Genomic DNA, 22,534 nt, shown 5'->3' with positions numbered 1-22,534 from the left:
ATGTGTAATGAGATTAAAAAAAAGTAAGTCGCTCTGGATAAGAGCGTCTGCCAAATGCCTAAATGTAGTACCTAATGTATTGGTTAAATACTGTAACAATGCCATTATGTACAGGTTACATACATTGGACAGTATTTAACTCGTACATTATGTCCCTGTTACAGTTTAAGTCCATAAAGTCAACGAAGTGATTTAAATCATCACATTTAAACTGGATGCAGAATAACCAGAGGTTATTCCAGTCCACCATAACAAGTTAACAGTTACACCTCTCTACCTCATTAAAGCAGAACAATGAGGCCAGTCTAACAAATTGCTAAAAGCGCTATACAAATAAAATTGAATTGAATTAACACACAAATAGAAATTAGCAATAGAAAAATATCCCTTTTTCATGTGTGTGTGTGTGTGTGTGTGTGTGTGTGTGTGTGTAATTATTGCATTGTGGGGACATCACTCTGGATACACATCAACATTATGCGGACCGAAACCGTTATGGGTTTTGTTGAATATTAATGTGTTTAAGGTTAAGTTTCAATTATTATTAAATTAAGTTGAAGAGTGATAAGTTAAAACAAATCATTATGATGTTTTATTTATTTATGTCTTTACCTTTAGTCTTTAAATTGGGTATTTTGTGTTAAACTACTTTTTTAATTTTTAAACGGTGGAATAAATCCCATACATGCTGAGTTTAGAATGCGCTTGTACCGGGGTGAGTTAAAGTTCAGTAAACTCTTAACACAAATTAAATCTATTAAATTGGCTCCTGTAGTGGGCATTAATTACTTTTTAATGTAACACCTGTCTATTTAACTGGTTATTCCTTGTCATACAGTTAATGTAAGGTGATAAACAGCAATTGTTTATTGTTTGTCAATTAAGTCTCTAGTGCAGGTATGACCTGTGAGTTGAGTTTAAAGTGTGTGAGATGGAGCTCAGGGCTAGAGAGGAGCATCACAGCTCAGTAGTGCAGCTCATACTGGCCTTTATTATCCATCTCTAAAGTGCTGGGGCTGGGCTGGTGGAAATTACCTGAGATACACTGTGTTTAAGATCATGATCATCTGTCAGTCGACGGGTTTCACACAGAATATTCTTAATATATGAACATTTTCTTGTGAAGGTAAAATGCCATGAATGATCAGCTGTCTCACAGACACTGTGCAGTGTGTAACTTCTCAGAGAAACTAAACATCAGCTGGAACACATCAGTCCAGATGAATGTGTGTGAGCAGAAGCTGCACCACTGAGCTGTGATGCTCCTCTCCAGCCTTGAGCTTCATCTCACACACTTTAAACTCAACTCACAGCTCAAATGTGTTGATTCATGCATCTCAGGCTAACTCATTTTTCCTTTCCTGAATCATCTCTTAATTTTTATTAATAACCACATTTGTTTTTGTTTTTTTACAATCCTAGTTATGGTTCATCCTTGGTTGTTTTAACATCAGGGTTGCAATTAACAACAGTTTTGAAAGTCAAATAATTTGTTGATTTAAAAAAACTGATTATTGAGATTATGAAATATGGAAATATGAAGTGATTCTATGGCTATTTACCCATCATGTTAATACTCAGCTTATAATTGTTTTACACATGCTCTTATTAACAATGGAAATAACCAACAATTAAGATAAATACTCCATTTACAAATCTGAAATAATTTCCTGCTGATAATTATTTTTTTAATAAAAATACAATAAGATTTTGGACCTATTTTTCCCCATAAAAAAATTAATCAAGGCGATATTTTTAAGCACCATGCTTGACCATTTTTGGTTACATCGGAAAACATTTACATTTAGGCATTTGGCAGATGCTCTTATCCAGAGCGACTTACATTTTTATCTCATTACACATCTGAGCAGTTGAGGGTTCAGGGCCGCGCTCAAGGGCCCAACAGTGGCAACTTGGTGGTTGTGGGGTTTGAACCTGGGATCTTCTAAACCGTAGTCCAATGCCTTAACCACTGAGCTACCCCTGACCCTAAAACAAGACACTATTTTGAAAACTTCCCCAAAATCTCAACTAATTCAAAAATAATCATGTCTATTAAAAAAATCTGCTAATATGAAAGTCATATTTGTTTTGTGTTGCATGTTCCTCTGTTTAGCATATACTAAATGTTCTTAATTGTCTAATACTTTTACAGAATATGGAAGAGGACACTGCTAAAAACATTCCGAGGGGACAACACCAACCACCAAAGTCTAAACATCTTGTAAACAGCAACAGTGCTACAAAAACCAAAAAATTTAGGCTTTGAAACCAGACAATTTAAGTAAAACAGATGGAAAATTTATTAATCAGAACCTAAAATAATTTACTTGAAGCGAGAGAACTAATTTCACTCATCTCCTCTTCGAAATCTTCAACATGTCAATTAGATCCTGTACTGACACATTTTCTCAAGCAGATAGTTCCAGCAATAACAGAAGCCCTGTTGAAAGTAATTAACTGTTCACTCAGCAGTGGGTACGTTCCTAAATCCCTTAAATTAGCAGTTATTAAACCACTAATCAAGAAACCTGACCTTGACCCCTGTCAGCTTTCCAATTAAAGGCCAATATCAGTCAGTCACAGGGTTCTGTTTTAGGTCCACTGCTTTTTTCCCCTTTATATACTTCTTCTGGGCAACATAATTCGTAAACATGGTATTAGTTTCCATTGTTATCCTGATGACACACAATTATACTTTTCAGCAAAACCAAAAAGGACATAAGACATCGGATGTTAATTAATTTCCTTCTGCTTAATCCTGATAAGACAGAAGTTCTAGTCATAGGACCACAAGCAGTTAGAAGTAAGTTTTCTGATCACAATGTGATTTTAGATGGCCTTTCTGTTCCATCAAGTGCAACAGTGAAAGACCTTGGTGTGATTATGGATTCCAGCCTTTCATTTAAAGCTCATGTAGATATTATTACCAGGATAGCATTCTTTCACCTCAGAAATATTGCCAGGATAAGAAATATATTGTCACCAAATGATGTAGAAAAACTAGTTCATGCTTTAATCACCTCTAGGTTGGACTATTGTAATGCCTTACTGTCTGGTTGTTCAACAAGGTGCTTAAACAAGCTTCAGCTAGTCCAGAATGCAGCAGCGAGAGTCCTCACTAGAACCAAAAGATACGAGCACATCACACCTATTTTATCTTTACTTCATTGGCTTCCTGTGAAATTTCGCATTAATTTTAAAATACTACTCTTGACATATAAAGCATTAAATGGTCTCGCGCCGCAGTACCTGAGCGAACTGCTAGTGTCTTACGATCCGCCACGCCTACTTCGATCAAAGGATGCAGGCTGCTTGTCAGTACCGCGTATTATGAAAAATACAGCTGGGGGCAGAGCTTTTTCTTACAAAGCCCCAAAATTATGGAATAGTCTTCCAAATAGTGTTCGGGACTCAGACACAGTCTCAGTGTTTAAGTCCAGGCTAAAAACCTATTTATTTAGCCAAGCATTTTAATAAATAGGTTAGACTTAGGTAAAGGAGCAGATCTGGGGGACTCATGGACGTAGAGTATTATGGTGAACTGGTATGTTTGGATGCTGTCTTCCTCACTCTCATTGATCACTCAGGTTTGCTGACGGTGAGATGATTGGTTGCTTTACATCTCAGGAAGCCCTCATGTCTGTGTTTTCTTCTGGCTCCTCACCTTTAGTTATGATGTCATAGTTAGTCCTGCCGGAGTCCCTGCTTGCACTCTGAACTAAATATACATTCACCTTATACAGTGTTTGACTGTGACCATACCTAACTGCCATCTCTCCATCTCTTTTGCTTTCTCCTCTTCTGCTCTCTCCTCTCGCTCTCTCTCTCTCTCTCTTTCGCTCCCACTCTCTGTTTTCCTCTACCTATCTCTCTATCGAGCTATGCATGTCGCTCCTGAGCTGCCAGTGATCCAGACCTCCTCTGCCCTCTGGACCTCTAGATGACGCACTCGATGACGCAGACTGGGACATGTTCAGAAACAGCTCCGACGACATCAGCGTGTTTTTACGGAAGCGGTCTAGCGGACGATACCGTGGAAAAAAAGACTATTAAAACGTTTCCCAACCAGAAGCCGTGGGTGGATAAAACCATCCGCGACGGTCTGAGATCTCGCACCGCTGCCTACAACATGGGACTCGCGTCAGGCGACATGGAACCGTACAAGGCTGCGTCATACAGCGTCCGGAAGGCGGTAAAAGAGGCGAAGCAGCGCTACGGGAGGAAACTAGAGTCACAACTCCAACAGAGTGACTCTAGGAGCCTGTGGCAGGGATTAAGGACAATTACGGACTATAAAGCACCAACAACCGGTATGATAAACGCAGACGTGACTCTGGCAGACGAGCTGAACACTTTCTATGCTCGCTTCGAGGCTGCAGCTAAAGACGCTAGCGATGCTAATGCTAGCAGCGCTAACGGCTGCAGACAGGAAGTCACTGCCAGCACCGGAAGCGCGTTCATCATCATCGAGCACGACGTGAGGAGAGCCTTCAAGAGAGTGAACACCAGGAAAGTAGCAGGACCAGACGGCATCTCAGGCCGTATCCTCAGAGCCTGCGCAGACCAGCTAGCACCTGTGTTCACTGAGATATTCAACATCTCTTTATCTCAGTTGGTGATCCCCACATGCTTCAAAGAGTCCATTATTGTTCCTGTCCCAAAGAAACCTCATCCTGCTTCCCTCAATGTCAATGACTATCGCCCTGTAGTCCTCACCTCAGTAGTGATAAAGTGCTTTGAACGCCCGGTCAGGGAATTCATCATTTCTTCACTACCCGACACACTGGACCCTCTACAGTTCGCTTATCGTCCAAACCGTTCCACGGACGATGCAATCTCTCATCTCCTCCATACATCTCTCGCTCACCTAGACACTCGGAGGGGGAATTATGTGAAAATGCTCTTCATCGACTACAGCTCTGCATTTAATACCATAATTCCCTCCACACTTACCACCAAGCTGGAGCACCTGGGACTCAGCTCATCAATGACTCAGTGGATCTCCAATTTTCTGACTGGCAGACCACAGGCAGTAAGGATGGGCGGACATGTCTCAGCCTCCCTCACTCTCAGCACTGGAGCCCCCCAGGGTTGTGTTCTGAGCCCCCTGCTGTACTCTCTGTACACCTATGACTGCGTGGCCACTACCAACTCCACCACCGTCATCAAGTTTGCTGACGACACTGTCGTGGTGGGCCTGATCACAAAGAACGATGAGACGGCCTACCTGGAGGAGGTTGGAAATCTGGAGAACTGGTGCCAAAGAAACAATTTCCTTCTGAACGTCAGCAAGACAAAGGAGCTAATAGTGGACTTCAGTACAAAGCAGGTGAGGATCTACCAGACCCCTGTCATCAACAGGAGCCCAGTGGAGAGAGTGGACAGCTTTAGATACCTCGGTGTTCACATCACGCAGGACCTGGCATGGTCCTGTCACATCAACACTGTGGTAAAAAAGGCCCGGCAGCGTCTCTACCACCTCAGACGCTTGAGAGACTTTAGACTGCCCTCCAAGGTGCTCAGGAATTTCTACTCCTGCACCATAGAGAGCATTCTGACGGGAAACATCACAACCTGGTTCGGGGACAGCACCATGCAGGACAGACGAGCTCTACAGAGGGTGGTGCGATCAGCTGAGCGCATCATCCGCACCGAGCTCCCTGACCTGCACTCAATCTACACCAAGCGGTGCTGGACCAAGGCCAGGAAGATCGTAAAAGGACCTCAGCCACCCCAGCAATGGACTGTTCTCTCTGTTGCGGTCTGGGAAGAGATTCCGCTCCGTGAAGGCCAACACAGAGAGACTGAGGAGGAGCTTCTTCCCGCAGGCGATAAGGTCTCTCAACCACACCACTATGCAGAACTAACATAATCTTTTCACAATTGATCAATCAATCAATCTTTTTACATCCATGGACACTATGGACAACTCCACGCACACCTACCTTCATATCTACACTGTTTACGTACATGTTTACGTTTACATCCTGGACCAGTGCACAAAGACACTTTAATAACCTTTGCACAAAGACACTTTGTTCTATGCATATTTGCACACCATCTTTCTTACAAAATATCAAAATTTCTCAATTTCTTAAATGCTCTTGTACAGTACAGTATATTTCCATTTGTACAGTATATTTCTATTTTTCATGTACAGCATATTTCTATTTTTATTTTTAGTTCTATTTTTCCTAGTTTAATTTATTTTTTTCTATTTAATTTTTCTATCTTATTTCTTTTATTCATATTTATTCCTATTATAAGCTTTAATTCTCTTTTAGGGTCACTGGCAGTCGTATAAGCATTTCACTAAATTCCGTACTGTGTATGACTGTGTATGTGACAAATAAAATTTGAATTTGAATTTGATTTGACCTCTCTAACTCGTCCTGGAGTCCTGCTTCTCGTTGGAGATCTCATCACATGGATGCCCCCGTGTGGTCTGCCTGGAATGCATGTGGTGACTTGGGTTGGTTCCACTTTTCCATGAAGGTGGTCCTGTCCTCGACTGATGCAGACAGCTGTTCTCTGAGGACCTGTAACTTCAGTCGCTCAATAGTGCATAACTGGAATTTCCTACAGTCTACCTGAGCCTCCAGGAACAAACTGGACTCCATTTAATTATACACATCCTGTTATACTGAACTTCCAGTCTCACATAGTTTTATGCAGATCAATTCCTGCTATCTGTTTTCACCCAGATGAGGATGGATTTTCTTGTTGAGTCTGGTTCCTCTCAAGTCTAGTAATTCCTATTACCATCTCAGGGAGTTTTTCCTTGCCACTGTCGCAGTCGTCCTTGGCTTGCTCATCAGGGATGATCATGTTATTTTGATTCATACACATTTCATACAAAGTTAATTTCTTTTGATTGTGTAAAGCTGCTTTGTGACAATGTAAATTGTTAAAAGCGCTATACAAATAAAATAGAATTTAATTGAATTTAATTTGACAAAGTTTAACTTGGGTTAACTTTGCAGTCTAGCATGATGCCTAAGCCAGGTGAGAATGGAACCACACCCATGCCACACTAGCGCCTCCAGGGGAAAAAAAGATTTTACCCGCATCCCTATCAGACTTTTTGACCCAGGATCACCAGACTCCACTCTAGAGCCCTCAAGTGGTTAAGCAGTAGTTAGGAATCAATGTGTCTGTGGCTAAATATTTCATATTAGGTCCAGAATCCTTCAATAGCTCTTTTATGTAACCTTGAAATGATAAATCCATTTTTACAATCAATGTTTCTTTTCATAAGGAATTGCACATCTTGTGTTGCATGTTTCTCTTTTGGCACTATATGTTTTTAATTGTCCAATACATTCACAGGATATAAAAGAGGACACTGCTAACAACATCCAGAGGGGACAGCACCCACCACCAAAGACTAGACATCTTGTGAACAGCAACAGTTCTAGAAAATCATCACCAACTGAACAGGTAAATCTCCACCATCTTTGCAGTATTGTTTGTTAGAGCGTTGTCTATATTTGATTCTCCTTAATCACCTACTGACTGGATCATGAACACCGTCCATAATGTCAATCTTTAGTGAACATGAGAACAAGCGTAGAAGATAAATGTTATTACTTGAGTATATGTTATAAGTAATGTTATTACCAACGGACTCTTCTTTGTGTTTCCATTTGATCTGTTTATACTTTTTATATGGAGTCCCCATAAAGCAGGTTTGGCTAGGTGTGTGTGTGTGTGTGTGTGTGTGTGTGTGTGTGTGTGTGTGTGTGTGTGTGAGGGAGACCTATGATGGTTGAGTAAACATGTTAATGTAGAATAGTGTCCCCAGAAGTGACTTAAACCTGAACCTTGTTAAATGTTTCTAAAAGGATTTTGTAATGATAAATTAATTTCCCCAATGTATGTTTATATTTCTTGAATATTTCTAGGTCTATTTATACTCTTGTTATTGTCTAAATTGCTGTAACCAAATGTTTCTAAGATTGATAAATTAATTTATTTTCTTACATTTAGGCAAAAGATCTAAATCGAAATGGAGGAAGTCCTGGGACTTGATGAGGTCCATGCGATGGACAGACACATAAAGACCTTCATTATGTCACGTTGTATTTCAGGAAGTGTAAAATTCTATGTCTACAACCAAATCATTACTTTTGAGAATTGTTTCTTTTCAAGATATATATCCTCTTGATATTTTTGAGCTGGCCTGGTTCAGGCTTTGTTTAGTAAGCTCTTGTGTTGTTGCAGTTTGCCTTAAATTTTATTTAGCTTATAATTATTTGAACATTGGCTAGTTTACATGCACCGTCATCTTAGAAACCCTGCTGTGTATTTTTAACTAGAAAGAATATCAATGATTTATACATTTAAAGTTCTTGGGTTTCTTAAATGGCTACTTCAATGAGTGTATGCAAATTAGGTCACTAGCGATGTCCCCACAACATTATGAAAATCAGTTAATTTTCTGTATATGCAAATTTGGTCCCCACTAATGACTGGTTCTTGTTATGTCCTCATAAGTTGTTAAAAAATCAAGCACATTTTACATTTACATTTTATTGTAAAACTGTAATTTAAAGTGATATTTGTATTTAGAGAATTTCATTGTACATGCCAGATTTTTTGACTGATGGGTGGAACTACAGTCCACATAATGCCCTAATTACAAGAATGTGTGTGTCTGTGTGTGTCTGTGTGTGTGTGTTAAAAGAAGTGGAAGCAAAAAAAAAAAAACAATGCAGAGAGCAAAAACATGAGTGAGACTTTACTCTGAGTTAGACTTTGATTTGTGCAACACTGCCATCTTGTGATCAGTTACGTATATGACGAGCACGAAACCAAGAATATCCAATAATCAAAAATAATACCCCCCCCAATAAAAATGAAAATATTATCTTTTCCCATCATCCACAATACAAATATCTTGCAGTAATTCAATTTTCCTGCTCCACTTGTGCCACTGATGAGAATGTTTTGTGTTCATTAATATCAAACACATCCTATCAGTTTGTGTTTGACTTTTGTAACAAAAGGTTAAAATTGACAAACAAGTGTGAACCCTAACACTACACATAACTTTGAGGGGCCATGATGCTCTGAAACAGTAACAGTAACAGTGAACTACATCACCCATCAGCCTCAGCACGTCACATGTCACTTCAAGAATAAATAAATATCTAGTGCACCTTTAGGAGCTCCGTAGGATTTGACATTTAAGATGTTGTCCGAGTGGAGAGTCTTTTTCTAATGGACAACATACAGGATGTTAAGGACTATACTGAAAACGCGTGGCATTAAAGTCATTACTGTACTACCACAAGGAGGAGGCATGGTGGCCGAGGGCGGTAAAATGCTTGGTGTTAAACCATGTGTCAAGCAACGACCTGAACATATTTATTCACATCTGTACCTCTATGCTACGCATGTTACAGGAGGATTTCAGTACAGAGGCACTGTCTTCACTCAGACATCTGTGCAGCGGTAAAGACACATCATATGTACAGGGGGACACAGACCTGGTCCCACAGCTTCTCCTCAAACCCTTCCGCAGGTGCCCTCTGACTACACTGCCCCAAGTGTTCACACGCATGTTGCATCCTGGAGGTATGTAAAAGCACGTCCTGTTAATTTCTGGCCAAGAATATTTCTGTGTGTTTTTATTTTTAAAAGTGAGAATATTTGTGTGTGTTTTTATTTTTAAAAGCGAGAATATTTGTGTGTGTTTTTATTTTTTTAAGCGAGAATATTTGCGACCTTATTGGTTAGCATTGTTGCCGTGCACTTCCAGGCACTGGGGTGAAACACACACTGTAGCCTCATGTCGACATTCGCTATGCTACAGCACGCCTTTAGTTTCAGTCGAGTTTTTCATCTTTTCTAGATTAAAGACCTGAGAGTTAAATAAAGTTACAATGTAATAACTAATCATTAAATTAATACAAATCATGTAGGGAGAAATACAGGATTACCTGTGCTATTCTAAGGGAAAACTATACATTTGGATATGCACACACACACACACACACACACACACACTTACCCGAAAACACAGACGACTCAGTAACTGAAGAGAGGAACCCATGTCAAAATACATGCAGATATATTTAACTATCGCTTATGTGCGTATTCTGAGTCTTTCCAACCCCATGTGCGTGCGCGCGTGTGTGTGTGTGTGTGTGTGTGTGTGTGGTTTCAATGAGACACCCGATGCTCTATTACAGGAGGTGAGCAGGTAATGAGGGTTCAACTTACATACCTCAAATAAAACATTTATAAACCTCTCATCGTGTGTGTGTGTGTGTGTGTGTGTGTGTGTGTGTGTGTGTGTGTGTGTGAGAAAATACATCCTTTCTTCAGATGTGTCTGTCACACTCAACTCTTAAAATCTAAAAATTTTACTTACAAATTTCCTTTTCAGCTTTCCTTTACCGCTGCGTGAGCCACGCCCCTCTGAATGGGTGGAGTCATCCTCGGACACGCCCAGGTGGCCATCCACGGAAAGACTCTTTCTCAGATACGCAGCGCGGCTATGCAGCTGAGAGAATGGTGACTGTGAATGTGGGCGGAGCTTCACATCTAGACCCACCTTTTGGTCTTCACCTTCATTATCGTCTTCTAATCGCCACGCGTAATCTGAAACACACACACACCACACACACACACACAGGTATAAATTTTACAAAAACAGAACAGCAGTCACAGTATAATACATGATATACATTTAGTAAGTATGAAGTGTAAACTGTTTTAAGTGTGTGTGACAGAAGTGTGTATGTGAGGGGTGTGTGTGTGTGTGTGTGAGGAGTGTACGTGTGTGTGTGTGAGAGAGAGAGAGAGAGAGAGAGAGAGAGAGGAGTGTGTGTGTAAGGGGTGTGTGTGAGAATGTGTGTGTGTGTGAGAAGTGTGTGTAAGGGATGTGTGTGAGGGCTGTGTGGGGGGAGATGAATGTAAAGGGTGTGTGTGTGTGTGTGTGTGTGTGTGTGTGTGTGTGTGTGTGTGTGTGTGTGTTTATGTGCGTGTGTGTGTGTGTGTGTGTGTGTGTGTGTGTGTGTGTGTGTGTGTGTGTGAGGAGTAAGTGTAAAGGATGTGTGTGAGGGGTTCGTGTGAAAAATGTGTGTGAATCAGAATGATCAGATCGTCCCTGATGAACGAGCCGAGGGTGACGGTGCTGAGGGAAAAACTCCCTAAAATGTTAATAGGAAGGAACCTTGAGAGGAACCAGACTCAACAGGGAACCCATCCTCATCTGGGTGATAACGGAGAGCAGGGATTGATCTGCACTCATACTGTGTGTTAGGAGGCTGAAAGTTCAGTATAACAGGAGATGTGGGGAAGTTCATATGGAGTCCAGTTGGTTATTGGAGGCTCAGGTGGTCTGTAGGAAACTCCAGTCAGCCGAGGACAGGACCGTCTTGTAAAGTGGAACCGTCCCGAGTCACCAGACGCATCCCAGACAGACCACACGGGGCATCCATGTGACGAGATCTTCAACCAGAAGAGGGACGCCAGGACGGGTCAGACAGATCCAGAGGACAGATGGGGTCTGAATCACCAGCAGCTCAGGAGACACATGTGTAGCTCAGTAGTGAGAGAGAATGTATGGGGAGTGTGTGTGTGTGTGTGTGTGTGTGTGTGTGTGTGTGTGTGTGTATGAGGAGTGTGGGTGATGAATGTGTGAGAGGTGTGTGTGTGTGTGTGTGTAAGGAGCATGTATGAGGAGTGTGTGTGCGTGTGGGGGTGTGTGTGAGGAGTGTGTGTGTGAGGAGTGTGTGTGCAGGGTGTGTATGTAAGTGGTGTGTATGAGGAGTGTGTGTGTGTGTGTGTGTGTGTGTGTGTGTGTGTGTGTGTGTGTCTAGTCATCCACAATGCTGGTGTCTTTGCAGATGCAATGTGTAGTGTAAATGTCTGTGATGAAAAGCAGGGACACCCTGATGATCTTCACAGGTGTCCTCAAAGTCCACTGCAGGGTCATAAGATCTGAGACAGTTCAGTTTCCAGACCAGGCATCTCCTGAGGATGTTCTTTGTAGCACCAGATGTGGATTGAAGAAGGCACATAGACTTTCCTCTGCCTTCTCAGAAACTAGAGATGCTCTGGGGCTTTCCTGGCTATGGACTGGTGTTTAGGGACCAGCTGAGGTTTTCTCCTGCTGTCGATGTTCTTCAGAGAGTGGTATTCTGTGCTTTCCTGAAGTCAACTACCATGTCCAAGTTCAAAGACAGGTTGCTGGTTCTGCTCCAGAACTTTAGCCGCTGCACCTCCTCTTTGTACACTGACTCATCGTTCTTGCTGATGAAACCCACCACGCTCATAGCTCATAATGATGTTATTACACAGTCATAAATCAGCAGAGTGAACAGCAGTGGACTGATCATACAGCCCTGGGGGATGCCAGGGCTCAGGGTTTCACTGATGGAGATGCGGCTCACAACCGACTGAGATCTCCCAGTCAAGAGGTCCAGGAATGATGTACAGAAAGAGGAGTTCAGGATCAGCAGGCTGTGCTGAGGAACGACTGAGTGTTACACGCTGAACTGTAGAGTATGAACAGCATTTAAACATAAGTGTCCAGGTGTGTGAGGATTAGATGGCTGGGTGGTGATGGGGTCGTCTACTGAGCGACTGGGATTATACATGGACTGCAGGGGGTGAAGTATATGTGCGTGTGTGTGTTTAACTTGTTTGTATTAAATGTGTGTTTGATGTGTGTGAAGAATATGTGTGCTTGACAAGCGTACTGAATGAGTGTGTGTGTGTGTGTGTGTGTGTGTGTGTGTGTGTGTGTGTGTGTGTTTGTGTGTGTTTGATTCACACTCTAGTGCTGGTGACGGCAGTTGCTTAGCAACCAATGTGGGGAAAATTATGGGGACTTTTAGTTCTTTAAGAAGAAGGGAAAAATCTTGAGATGCGTAACACACACATACAGAGAGCGAGAGAGAGAGAGAGAGAGAGAGAAAGAAACAGAGACATGAAAGTCTGTGAGTATCTTCACACAGGTAGACATTGCTTTAATGTCTATATGATGTCACTATGACGCCCACAGTGTCTGATGCACACAGACCGTTTCTGAACAGAGGAAACAGGCTAACTAATCCGAGTTTACACCCACTGTGAGTGTCCAGTACAGGCATGATGGTGATAAGATCCCCCCCGGAGCCTCATTAATCCCATGAGCATGGGGCAATAAGCGCAACGAACAGAGCTGCAGTTCGAAGAGGCTCCCCCTGCAGGTTCCTAGTAATGACCTGAAACACCACAGGGACGAGATAACCCTGTATCTCCTGAACCAGTAAACATCCTGACCAGAGGTGTGTGTGATCTCCTGCATGGCCATCCTGCAGGAGCACTCTTCTGGAGACTTCTTCTGAAGTCTGGTGCATGCCCAAGCCAAGAACTTCACTATTCCCCCTACAGGCCAGGTACAGGCTTCAGGGGCAGTGGAATCACTCGTCACTTCCACCATCCTGAACACTTCCTCATGCGGATACACGGTCGTGTAGTACAATAGTTGCATTCTAACCCACAATGAACAGGAATAGACCTTTCACTCAAAGGGGGGGTGGGCTAATAAAGGAGCAAGTCAAGAGAATTTGGCCTTCGGACTTTGTCATCGTTAAAAGGTTACAATAGTATAGTTTCTAAACTTTTCAGCTCACGACCCCCAAAATAACTGTGCCAGTGACTCGTGACCCCCACTATCCTCGGAAGTGTTTAAAATATACAAACGTTGCGCAAATGCGCCAATAGGCCTATCCAAACATGAGCGTGACAACACAAAAGAACACAACAGTCTAACAACCATATAATGTTTTTCATAGTAATTTACTCATTTGTTTAATTTCAACAAAATATCATATCCAAACAAGAGCTTAACAACACAAAAGAAAACAACGGTCTGACAACCATATAACTTTTTTTTATAGTTATTTACTCATTCATTTGATTTCAAGAAAACACCTCACCTAATGAGATGAGTGGGCACAAAGCTTGGAGCACAGCAAGGCTATTCTTGGGTTAATTTTGAAGACCGCGACTCGGAGATCATCCTCCACGTTCAGTTGTGACCTGTATTTATTTACATGTACGTAAATGTACGTAATGTGTATTTTATGTACGTAAGTGCCAGAAATGTCTTTTCGCACAAGTAGGTAGTGCAAAATGGCATCAGTACATCCATAGCGGCCTTGGATAGTTGTGGGTATTCCCTCTTGACTGAAATCCAAAACTCAGCCAGACTCTTGGAATTAAACACCGTCTTCAAGGTTCGGTAACATGACAATTTAACCAATGCGTCCTGCATGTCCGATGTAAGATGATTTGCCCTGGTTACAGTGAATAGTGACCTTATCCAGTCATATTGCTCGCTCAAGTTTCCTCTTGAATGCGTGGATTTTATCATTCAGTGAAATTATGTGTGTTGACACATTGCAATGACATATTAAGTTTGTTCAGTTTTTCAAAAATGCAAGCCAAGTACGCTAGCCTTGTTAACCAGTCAGGATCAATGAGGTGGTCAGCGAGCTAGGACCCATGCTCCATCAGAAATAAGCGCACTTCATCCCGCCGCTCAAACAGGCGGCAGAGCACATTGCCTCGCGAAAGCCACCTGACTTCTGTATGGAAAAGCAAGCACTCATGTTCCGTTCCCTGTTCGGTACAGAGAGTGGCAAACAGTCTGATATTGAGTGGACGCGCTTTTATATAGTTGACCATTATTATTTAAGTCTTAAAAACACATTTAAGTTCTGTGTCAAGTATTTTGCTCGCAAGAGCTTCTCTGTGTATAATACAGTGCTTAAATTTTACATGAGGCGCCGCTCGTAAGACTCTTGCTTTAAGACCTTTCTTTTTCCCAGCATCGCTCCAGCACCGTCTGTACACACACCGACGCACTCGCTCCAAGACAGTTCATCTTCTTTTAGTTTGTTGTCAAGTTTTGTGAAAATGTCCTCGCCTGTGCACGTTCCCTCCAGTGGGGTGCAAAACAGAAAGTCCTTGTTAAGTTTTCCATCAAAACTGTATCCGACGAATACAAGCAGCTGGGGAGAGTTTGATATATCTGTGGATTCGTCCAACTGTAAGGCATATTTCCCTTTCTTCAGTCTGTCCACCAGTCCTGGGCCATGTCAGAGATACGCCGGGCAACAGTCCTGAGGGTGCTTAGTTTTCAAGTGTCGTAGCATTTTTACAGGCTTTAGGGTTACATGTGCAAGCACCTCGGTGCACACTACACATTGGGAATGCTGTACGTTATTGACGATGACGCATGTGAATCCATACTAGATAAATTCCTCTCGATACTTGCGACACTTGGGGTAAAGCTGAGCCGACTGTTTATAGATGTCCTCTTTATGCACACGCTGTTCTCTTTCCATACCTGAGAACGTTGGACTTTCTGACGGTGGTGCTTCTCTGATTTCCTCCGCTGGCCTATCTGCGTTGTCATTGGTCGATATTAACCAACGTTTCATTTCAACAAAAATAATATCCTAAGAATAAAGCGATGAAAATTACCTACACGTTACGTGCACATGTGGGAATGTTTAACATGGTGCTGTAAATTGATCTGCTGCAACTGATGCTATTGATGTGTTGTTGGTCTGTCATAATCACCTCAGGGGTCGTGATCTAATGCAAAGAAATTCGCAGGGCTGATGGCTTTTTAATTTGCATGTTTTTTACATGTAACTATTAACTACTAGTTTTTATCTTTTGTTAGTTATGGATAAAATATTTATAATAGTTTTTTTTTTAATTATTTGATTTCTTGGAAATGATCTCGCGACCCCCGCTCAATGTCTCACGACCCCCCAGAGGGTCACGCTCCACACTTTGAGAACCACGGCTTTAACTTAAAGTAAATCAGCATCAGTGCAAGTGTTTATTTTTTTCCTGTCTATCCTGATGTAGCTTTAAAACCCACCCTACCCTCTACAAAAGGGTGAGCTCTGAGGTAATCTTTAATCTTCTCTTTTTTTTACCCTTTTCTTGTTCTCCCACAGACGTTCTATCAAAAGCATTCCACTTCTCAGCAGTTTCTAAGCGGGTTCTCACATATGCATCTGTCTGTATTACCTATCCTGTAGGTCTGCCTCCGGTGAGGTGCCACTGTACATCATGGCTAACCTGAAGAACTATCTAAAGAAGGATCGTCACAGAGGGGACCCGGACTGTGCTCTGGTGCCATAATACAGAGTGTTTGTTGTAGGAAGAAGGAAAGAATGTGTAACCACTATGCAGTACCTGCAGGAGGCAGTGTGCAGGCGCTGAGGTGGGTGGGGCTAGACGCCAGTTGGGAGCAGGGCTCACTTCTGCCAACCAGCTGCGCGTTTTGATTCACACGGCTCACGAGGGGAGACTGAGGGATGCTGGGTAATGTTCTGGACTTGGCCAGCAGGGGTCTCTGCAGACGCCGCTCAAGTGACCTGCGACGAATAATGAAAAATCTGATTCAACCTCTGGAGGGAAATACATATTAAACTCATATTAAACACATTTTCAGCATATAATAAACGCATTTTACATAAATAAAATGAATTTCACCAAGCCTAAAACTCCTAACAAATTAGCGTTGCATGTAAACTACGAATTGTTTAATACCAGACAAAATCGAATCTAAAAAATATAACACACACAACTAGATGTACGGATCATCACGGACAGCAGGGAAGTCTCTGGGAGGGCGAGGGGTAGCGGGGAGGGGCAAGAGGAATCAGCAGTTTAACAACACCAAGTGATGATAATTACACAAATCTGTACTGTATTATCAGCAGAAACAATTTATACACTCTACACAACAAAAAGATTTCTGCTGTGGTATGTGTGTGTGAGTGTGTGTGTGTGTGCGTGTTGTCCCTTTTATATACACACGCAAATATATTAACAAACACACATGCAACATCTCATTCACAAACATTCCATATTCCGTATGAATGCACACACACACACACACACAAACTCAGATACGAGCTATATATGGGACATAAACACACACACACACACAAACATCAATAAAACACACATATACACACAGAGTATACCTGGCCTCAGCTGCGCTACAGCAGTAGCTTCCACTGCGGCGTCCATCTCTCCGATTAATCAGCTTCCCCAAACTCGACATTATATTTGTGTGTGTGTGTGTGTGTGTGTGTGTGTGTGGATATATATTAAATGTCCTCCGTGTGTCAGACTGTGAGTGTTTTCTCTTCCAGCAGTCCACAATTCACCTGAGTATCAGTCTCATTCCCTCACTTACAATGTGTGTTTGTCTCTCTCCCTCTGTCTCTCTCTCTATTTCTCTCTCTCTCTTTCTCTCTGGCTGCAGCATAAATAGAGCAAGAGGTGTTGTCTGCATTGCACACACACACACACACAGACACAAATATACACGATAATGCCAAAAATAGCAATGTTAGTAACTGCCTGAACACACTCCCCCGCAAAGTGAGCAAGAGCGATAGAGAGAGCGGGAGAGAGTAAGAGCGATTGAGAGAGCGGGAGAGAGTAAGAGCGACTGAGAGAGCGAAAAAGCGGGAGAGAGCAAGAGTGGGAGAGAGAGCTTCTCTAAGTTCACATCAATAATAATAAGAGACAGCGCAGTTGCCAGATCCCTTCGGTGGAAAATCCTCCTCTGTGAAATAATAATTTAAAAAAAACTTAAAGATGAAACATCGCAAGACTGCAAAAACCGACCTTCTCTGTACAACTGCTTTATTTTCTTTTTCAAAGAAAAAGAGGATAAATAATATCCAGTTCTTTATACTTATTTTTAAAATTCATTCATTTTTTTAGGACTCCATTTCCTGAATATAATGGACCAATGAAGAGGCCAGCAGGGAGTGGACTGTGGACCATTATGGGGAGTACATGCTGAGATGCTCATCCACACCCTGGTCTTCTGACCTTCCTTTAGAACACAACATGACACTGCATATAACCTTGATGTCATTCTGGACAACTAACTACATTATAAGACCAGGAGTATGTGCACCCCTGACCATCACACCCATATGTCCTCCCACCCACTCTTCTTTTCTGTGAAGGCTGTACACTAGATGTTGGAGTGTGTTTGTGAATTTCTGTTCATTCACACACACTAGAGGAGCGTTAGTGAGCTCAGGCACTGATGTCGGGATGTCGAGGAGGCTCCAGTTCATCCCAAAGCTGATGGTTCAGTGGGGTTAAGTTAAGTCAGGGCTCTGTGCAGGACACTTGAGTTCTCCCACTTCATCACACTCTTAACACACCACATTATGAAGCAGTCTTCATGGATCTTACACGGGCATCGTCATGCTGGATAAGATTTTGGGGTTTCTTAGGTCCAGTGAAGGGTAACTGCAACACTACAGCACAAAGAGACATTCTATACATCAAGCTTCTGATATAAGACCACATGTGGGCATGGTGAGGCAGGGGTAGCTTAATGTTTAAGGAACTGGACTACTGATAAGAAGGTCCCAGGTTCAAACACCCCACCACCACATTGCCACTGTTGGGCCTTGAGCATGGATTTAAACTGCTCAGATGTATCATGAGATGAAAATTAAAGTCACTCTGGATAAGAGCGTCTGCCAAATGCTGTAAACCTTCACCACACCACACCACCCACTTGCTGCGCTTTCTGTTGCTGCTGGCATCAGTTTTAAGATCATGATACTCCCCTCTACAAGAAAGCACTTCTCACACCCTAACCATCTCTTAAACAAGTCCCAAGTCTGGTCTGTGCCTCCACATCCTTTACCTATCAGACCACGGCCAATATACCCTAGAGAAAAGTCCATTTACTGCAGCTGGTTCTTAGTGTCCTTATTGTCAGTGCATTGACCTAAAGGTTGGTTGGTCACTTTTATCTAGTGGTTCCAGTCCACCCAAATGATTCTGTCTGGTAACATCGTTCTCTTCATGTAGAAATTATGATGTAAGTAGAAGGTGCAGTCCATGAGTAAATATCTTGCTAAACTCTTGAAACTGATGGGGCCAGGTCAACTGTCCCCCAGACCCGCTAAGTGTTACCACTGAAAATGTCTCAAGGGAATTCCTTGGACCAGTCAGTGTCAGTAGGGACTGTCTACTTTACACTATATGTGGTTTTCAACAATCGAAGAAAAGCCACAGTCTAACTTTTAATAATCTGCTTGAGGTTGGCCGAGGCAGTGAGGGTAGTGTGAGAGTGGTAAATTCCTCGAGGGGTTTGATTATGGAATTGTTCATAGGTTATATGAGAAAAGGATTATCTCTTGCAGGTTCACCAATTGTTTCTGTCTGGTTAGGAACTGATCACTTAATCCTCAGACTTTCTGCATAATCTAAGTAATTCCCACTCATATTTAGGAAACATTACCTAACCAAAGACAACTACCTACCAAGGAAGGTGCAGTCAAACATGCTTTCTCTGAGATTCCTGATGCTGCCAACCACATCTTACAACTTGACAGACTTAGTGTTAAAGACCATCTGCCCCTTCAACTTGAATGACTGGCTAATTATTTATGTAAGAGTACAAGTACGCCAAGTACGAATGCAGCCAGAATTTAAACCCAAAATCTCTGAATAAACACTTCCACTGCTCAAAAACTTCCTGCATGTAACATAGTAGTGAGCCAGTTGTTGCTCAAATGGTTTCTCTGGGTTATTGATCAGAAGGTCGGAGGTTCAAGCCCCTGACACGTCATATCACTGTTAAGCCCTTGAGCAAGAGCCTTAACCATATCTACTGTGGTGACTGGGGACGGGTCCACTTTACCATGAAGACGGTCCTGTGCTCTGAGGACGAGTGACTGCGGTCGCTCGATAGTTCAGGACTGGAGTTTCCCACAGTCTACCTGAGCCTCCAATAATGAACTAAACTCCATATGAACTTAAACACATCTCCTGTTATACTGAACTTCCAGCCTCCTAACACACAGTATGAGTGCAGATCAATCCCTGCTATCTGTTATCACCCAGATGAGGATGGGTTCCCTGTTAAGTCTGGGTTCTCTCAACGTTTCTTCCTATTACCATCTCAGGGAGTTTTTCTGTCAGCACTGTCGCCCTCGGCTTGTTCATCAGGGACAATCTGATTATTCTGATTCATACACATTTACGTTTCATACACATTTCCATAATTTTATTTTGACCCCAGCTTTGTAACTGGGATATGCGAAAAAAACAAGTTTGTTGTGCTGTAAGGAACATATAACAAAATAATTTAATCTTACTATATACGAAAGTAAAAATATGAACCACTTAACGTTACTTGAGTTACTTAAAAGCAATGACTATCACAATATGCTTTAATTGAATTTGTATTGTGATACTGCACAAAACCTTTATCAATAACCTAATTCAATAGAATTAGTTTTTTATATTTTGTTACAATAAAAAAAAAAAGCAAATAATTTACTGTGTTGACTGACAATGTGTGAATAGTTTGTGGCATTATAGAGGAACTGCAACATTTTACCACCTCAAATGGAAACATATAAATAAAAAATTACGTTTGGAGTCTGTACATTTTAAGTTGGAATATGATAAGCTGATGATATTTAACAGATTACTAAACTGTATATCGTGGGATGATTATCATCAACAATACGGTTCCAGTAACCAAGCGAGTACACAAGTACAATAATCGATGCAGAATAACACGTCTGCATAAGATCATTTAGCTCACACTACAACGTTAGCAACAGGAACTTCTGCTTAGACAAATGGAAAGAGATATGGTTAAAGACTGGTTATTACAGAATGAAAATTTAATAACGGTTCATTATTACAGTATGAAAATTTAATAAAAGCTCTGCGGCCATGCTAGCTCGACATTTAGATTCTAGATTAATAACAGGATCAGCCACTAACTGTTACTAAACAGAACTGCACATCTAGGCAATTACCATGGCCTGCACAAACACACACCCAGTTTCCAAATTGATTTCCACTCAATCAGTGACATTCAAAAGCTTTGAACTTAAAAAAGATTTCGATTAAGATGAATAATGAAAGAGTAACTGCTGCAGCTCTTCCGTCCCAGTCTTGAGTATAAAGTCTAAAAAATTATCAAGTGTGTTTTCAGCTCTCATTCCTACCTCATCGTTTGGAAATGTCATGAAGATACAAGAGATGATTGTGACCTTCACTTGTACACACTTTACATATCGTACATTATTGGCGATAACTCCCAGCCGAGTTCCTGTAATATGTACAGTTCACACGGACAGATGAATCTCTTCCGTAAGTTAATTGTCAAGGATCAGCCGTTTCCAAACGCTGTTCAAAGACTCAGAGGAAATGTCACCTGGGCTGGCACATTTGCCCTGCTCACGTTTCGCTGGGGCTATCAGTCTCATCACCGTACCGCTTACATAAGTCTTATGTAAATGACAATCACTTTTACACCATCGTTGTAAATTTCCTCAAGTCCCGGTTTGACTCGAACGCTCCTCTTCATACCATTCTGTGCTCTGATTGGTCAGAAGGTGTTAATTAGTTCTCTCCAAGTGAAGAGCAGGTTTGTATTAATGCTCTTGCTCTGACACATCATTGATTCAGTGGTAACAGCTTATTCACAGGGGCGTTTACGACACACACTCTACTTCATAGTAAACAGACTACACGATGTGGAACCACTGAACTGTAAGGAGATGTGTGCGTAAGGAGTCTCCAGTTCAAGTGCTGTGCATGGTTTCACACAGCTTCAGGACAGAGGAGTGTACACTCCCTCACCTTGCTTTTTGGTTATTAAAGGGAGTAGTCTTTAGATAGGAATAGTGTGTGTGTGTGTGTGTGTATGAGAGAGACACTAGAAGGTGATGTTAATATATCTGTCATCTTACATTTGACTTTTTAATGTCAGAGTACACCACACACACACACACACCTGACATCACCTTTCAAATGATTTCCATAATTCTTTTAAATAAAAACAGTCAGCAGTGGAGAGTCTGGCTAGTGAATGAGTCACACACACACTTGCGTATACCAGCAAACATGTCGGATGTATGAATCAGAGATGAGTCAGAGTGAAAAGGAGCGTATTTCAGTAACACTCCTGATCTGGACATACGCAACACAATTAAAGCAAAGCAACTCCATTTACACACACACACACTTCAAAACCTCACAAGACAGCGGTTTTTATTTGCTGTTGTTCATTTCGTCCACTCGTGACCCCTGTGCTGTATCAGATACTGTCCATTAGCTCCACCCACTTCCCAGCTGTGCCCTGTGATAAGCCTGTGTTTCCTGATGTATAGTCATTTATCTCTCATTATGACACACACACACAGGTTTCCTTTATAAGCTTTATCAGACACACACACATTCAGAAGAACACAAACACATTAAACTACGTTCAGCCTTGTTTAACATCCATTTTTGTTTAACACCCATTTTCGTTTAACACTCATTTTCCAGATGTTTCCTTCTGTACCTAACACTGAAATAACTGCAGTGAATGTTTTTTTTCTGAGCAGCACATGGTGTGGGTTTGATTAGAACATAAATACATGGAGTTCAAACAAAGCACTCATGTTTCTTCTGGATCTGTTGATACTTCAGTGGGAGAAGAGCTGAGATA

At 41.8% G+C, this 22,534-nt stretch overlaps 1 protein-coding gene across 2 annotated transcripts in view; it reads right to left on the bottom strand.

Moving 5' to 3' along the window:
* LOC128519975 (ankyrin repeat and fibronectin type-III domain-containing protein 1) overlaps positions 1-22,534 on the bottom strand; it is a 116,224-nt gene that overhangs the window by 73,798 nt on the left and 19,892 nt on the right. Inside the window, exons 1-3 of one of the 2 annotated variants that reach the window (XM_053493976.1) lie at positions 17,019-17,458; positions 16,222-16,403; positions 10,382-10,611 (exon numbers count right to left, since the gene is read on the bottom strand). In XM_053493976.1, the coding sequence (XP_053349951.1) occupies positions 10,382-10,611; positions 16,222-16,403; positions 17,019-17,098 (492 nt within the window). In that variant the 5' untranslated portion in view covers positions 17,099-17,458. Of the gene's footprint in view, positions 1-10,381; positions 10,612-16,221; positions 16,404-17,018; positions 17,459-22,534 lie in introns of those variants that run through there. The other variant, XM_053493977.1, reaches the window with a different exon arrangement.

The sequence above is a fragment of the Clarias gariepinus genome, chromosome 4 (assembly GCF_024256425.1).
Source record: "Clarias gariepinus isolate MV-2021 ecotype Netherlands chromosome 4, CGAR_prim_01v2, whole genome shotgun sequence".
Taxonomy (NCBI): domain Eukaryota; kingdom Metazoa; phylum Chordata; class Actinopteri; order Siluriformes; family Clariidae; genus Clarias; species Clarias gariepinus.
This window is presented reverse-complemented; position numbering and strand designations above follow the sequence as displayed.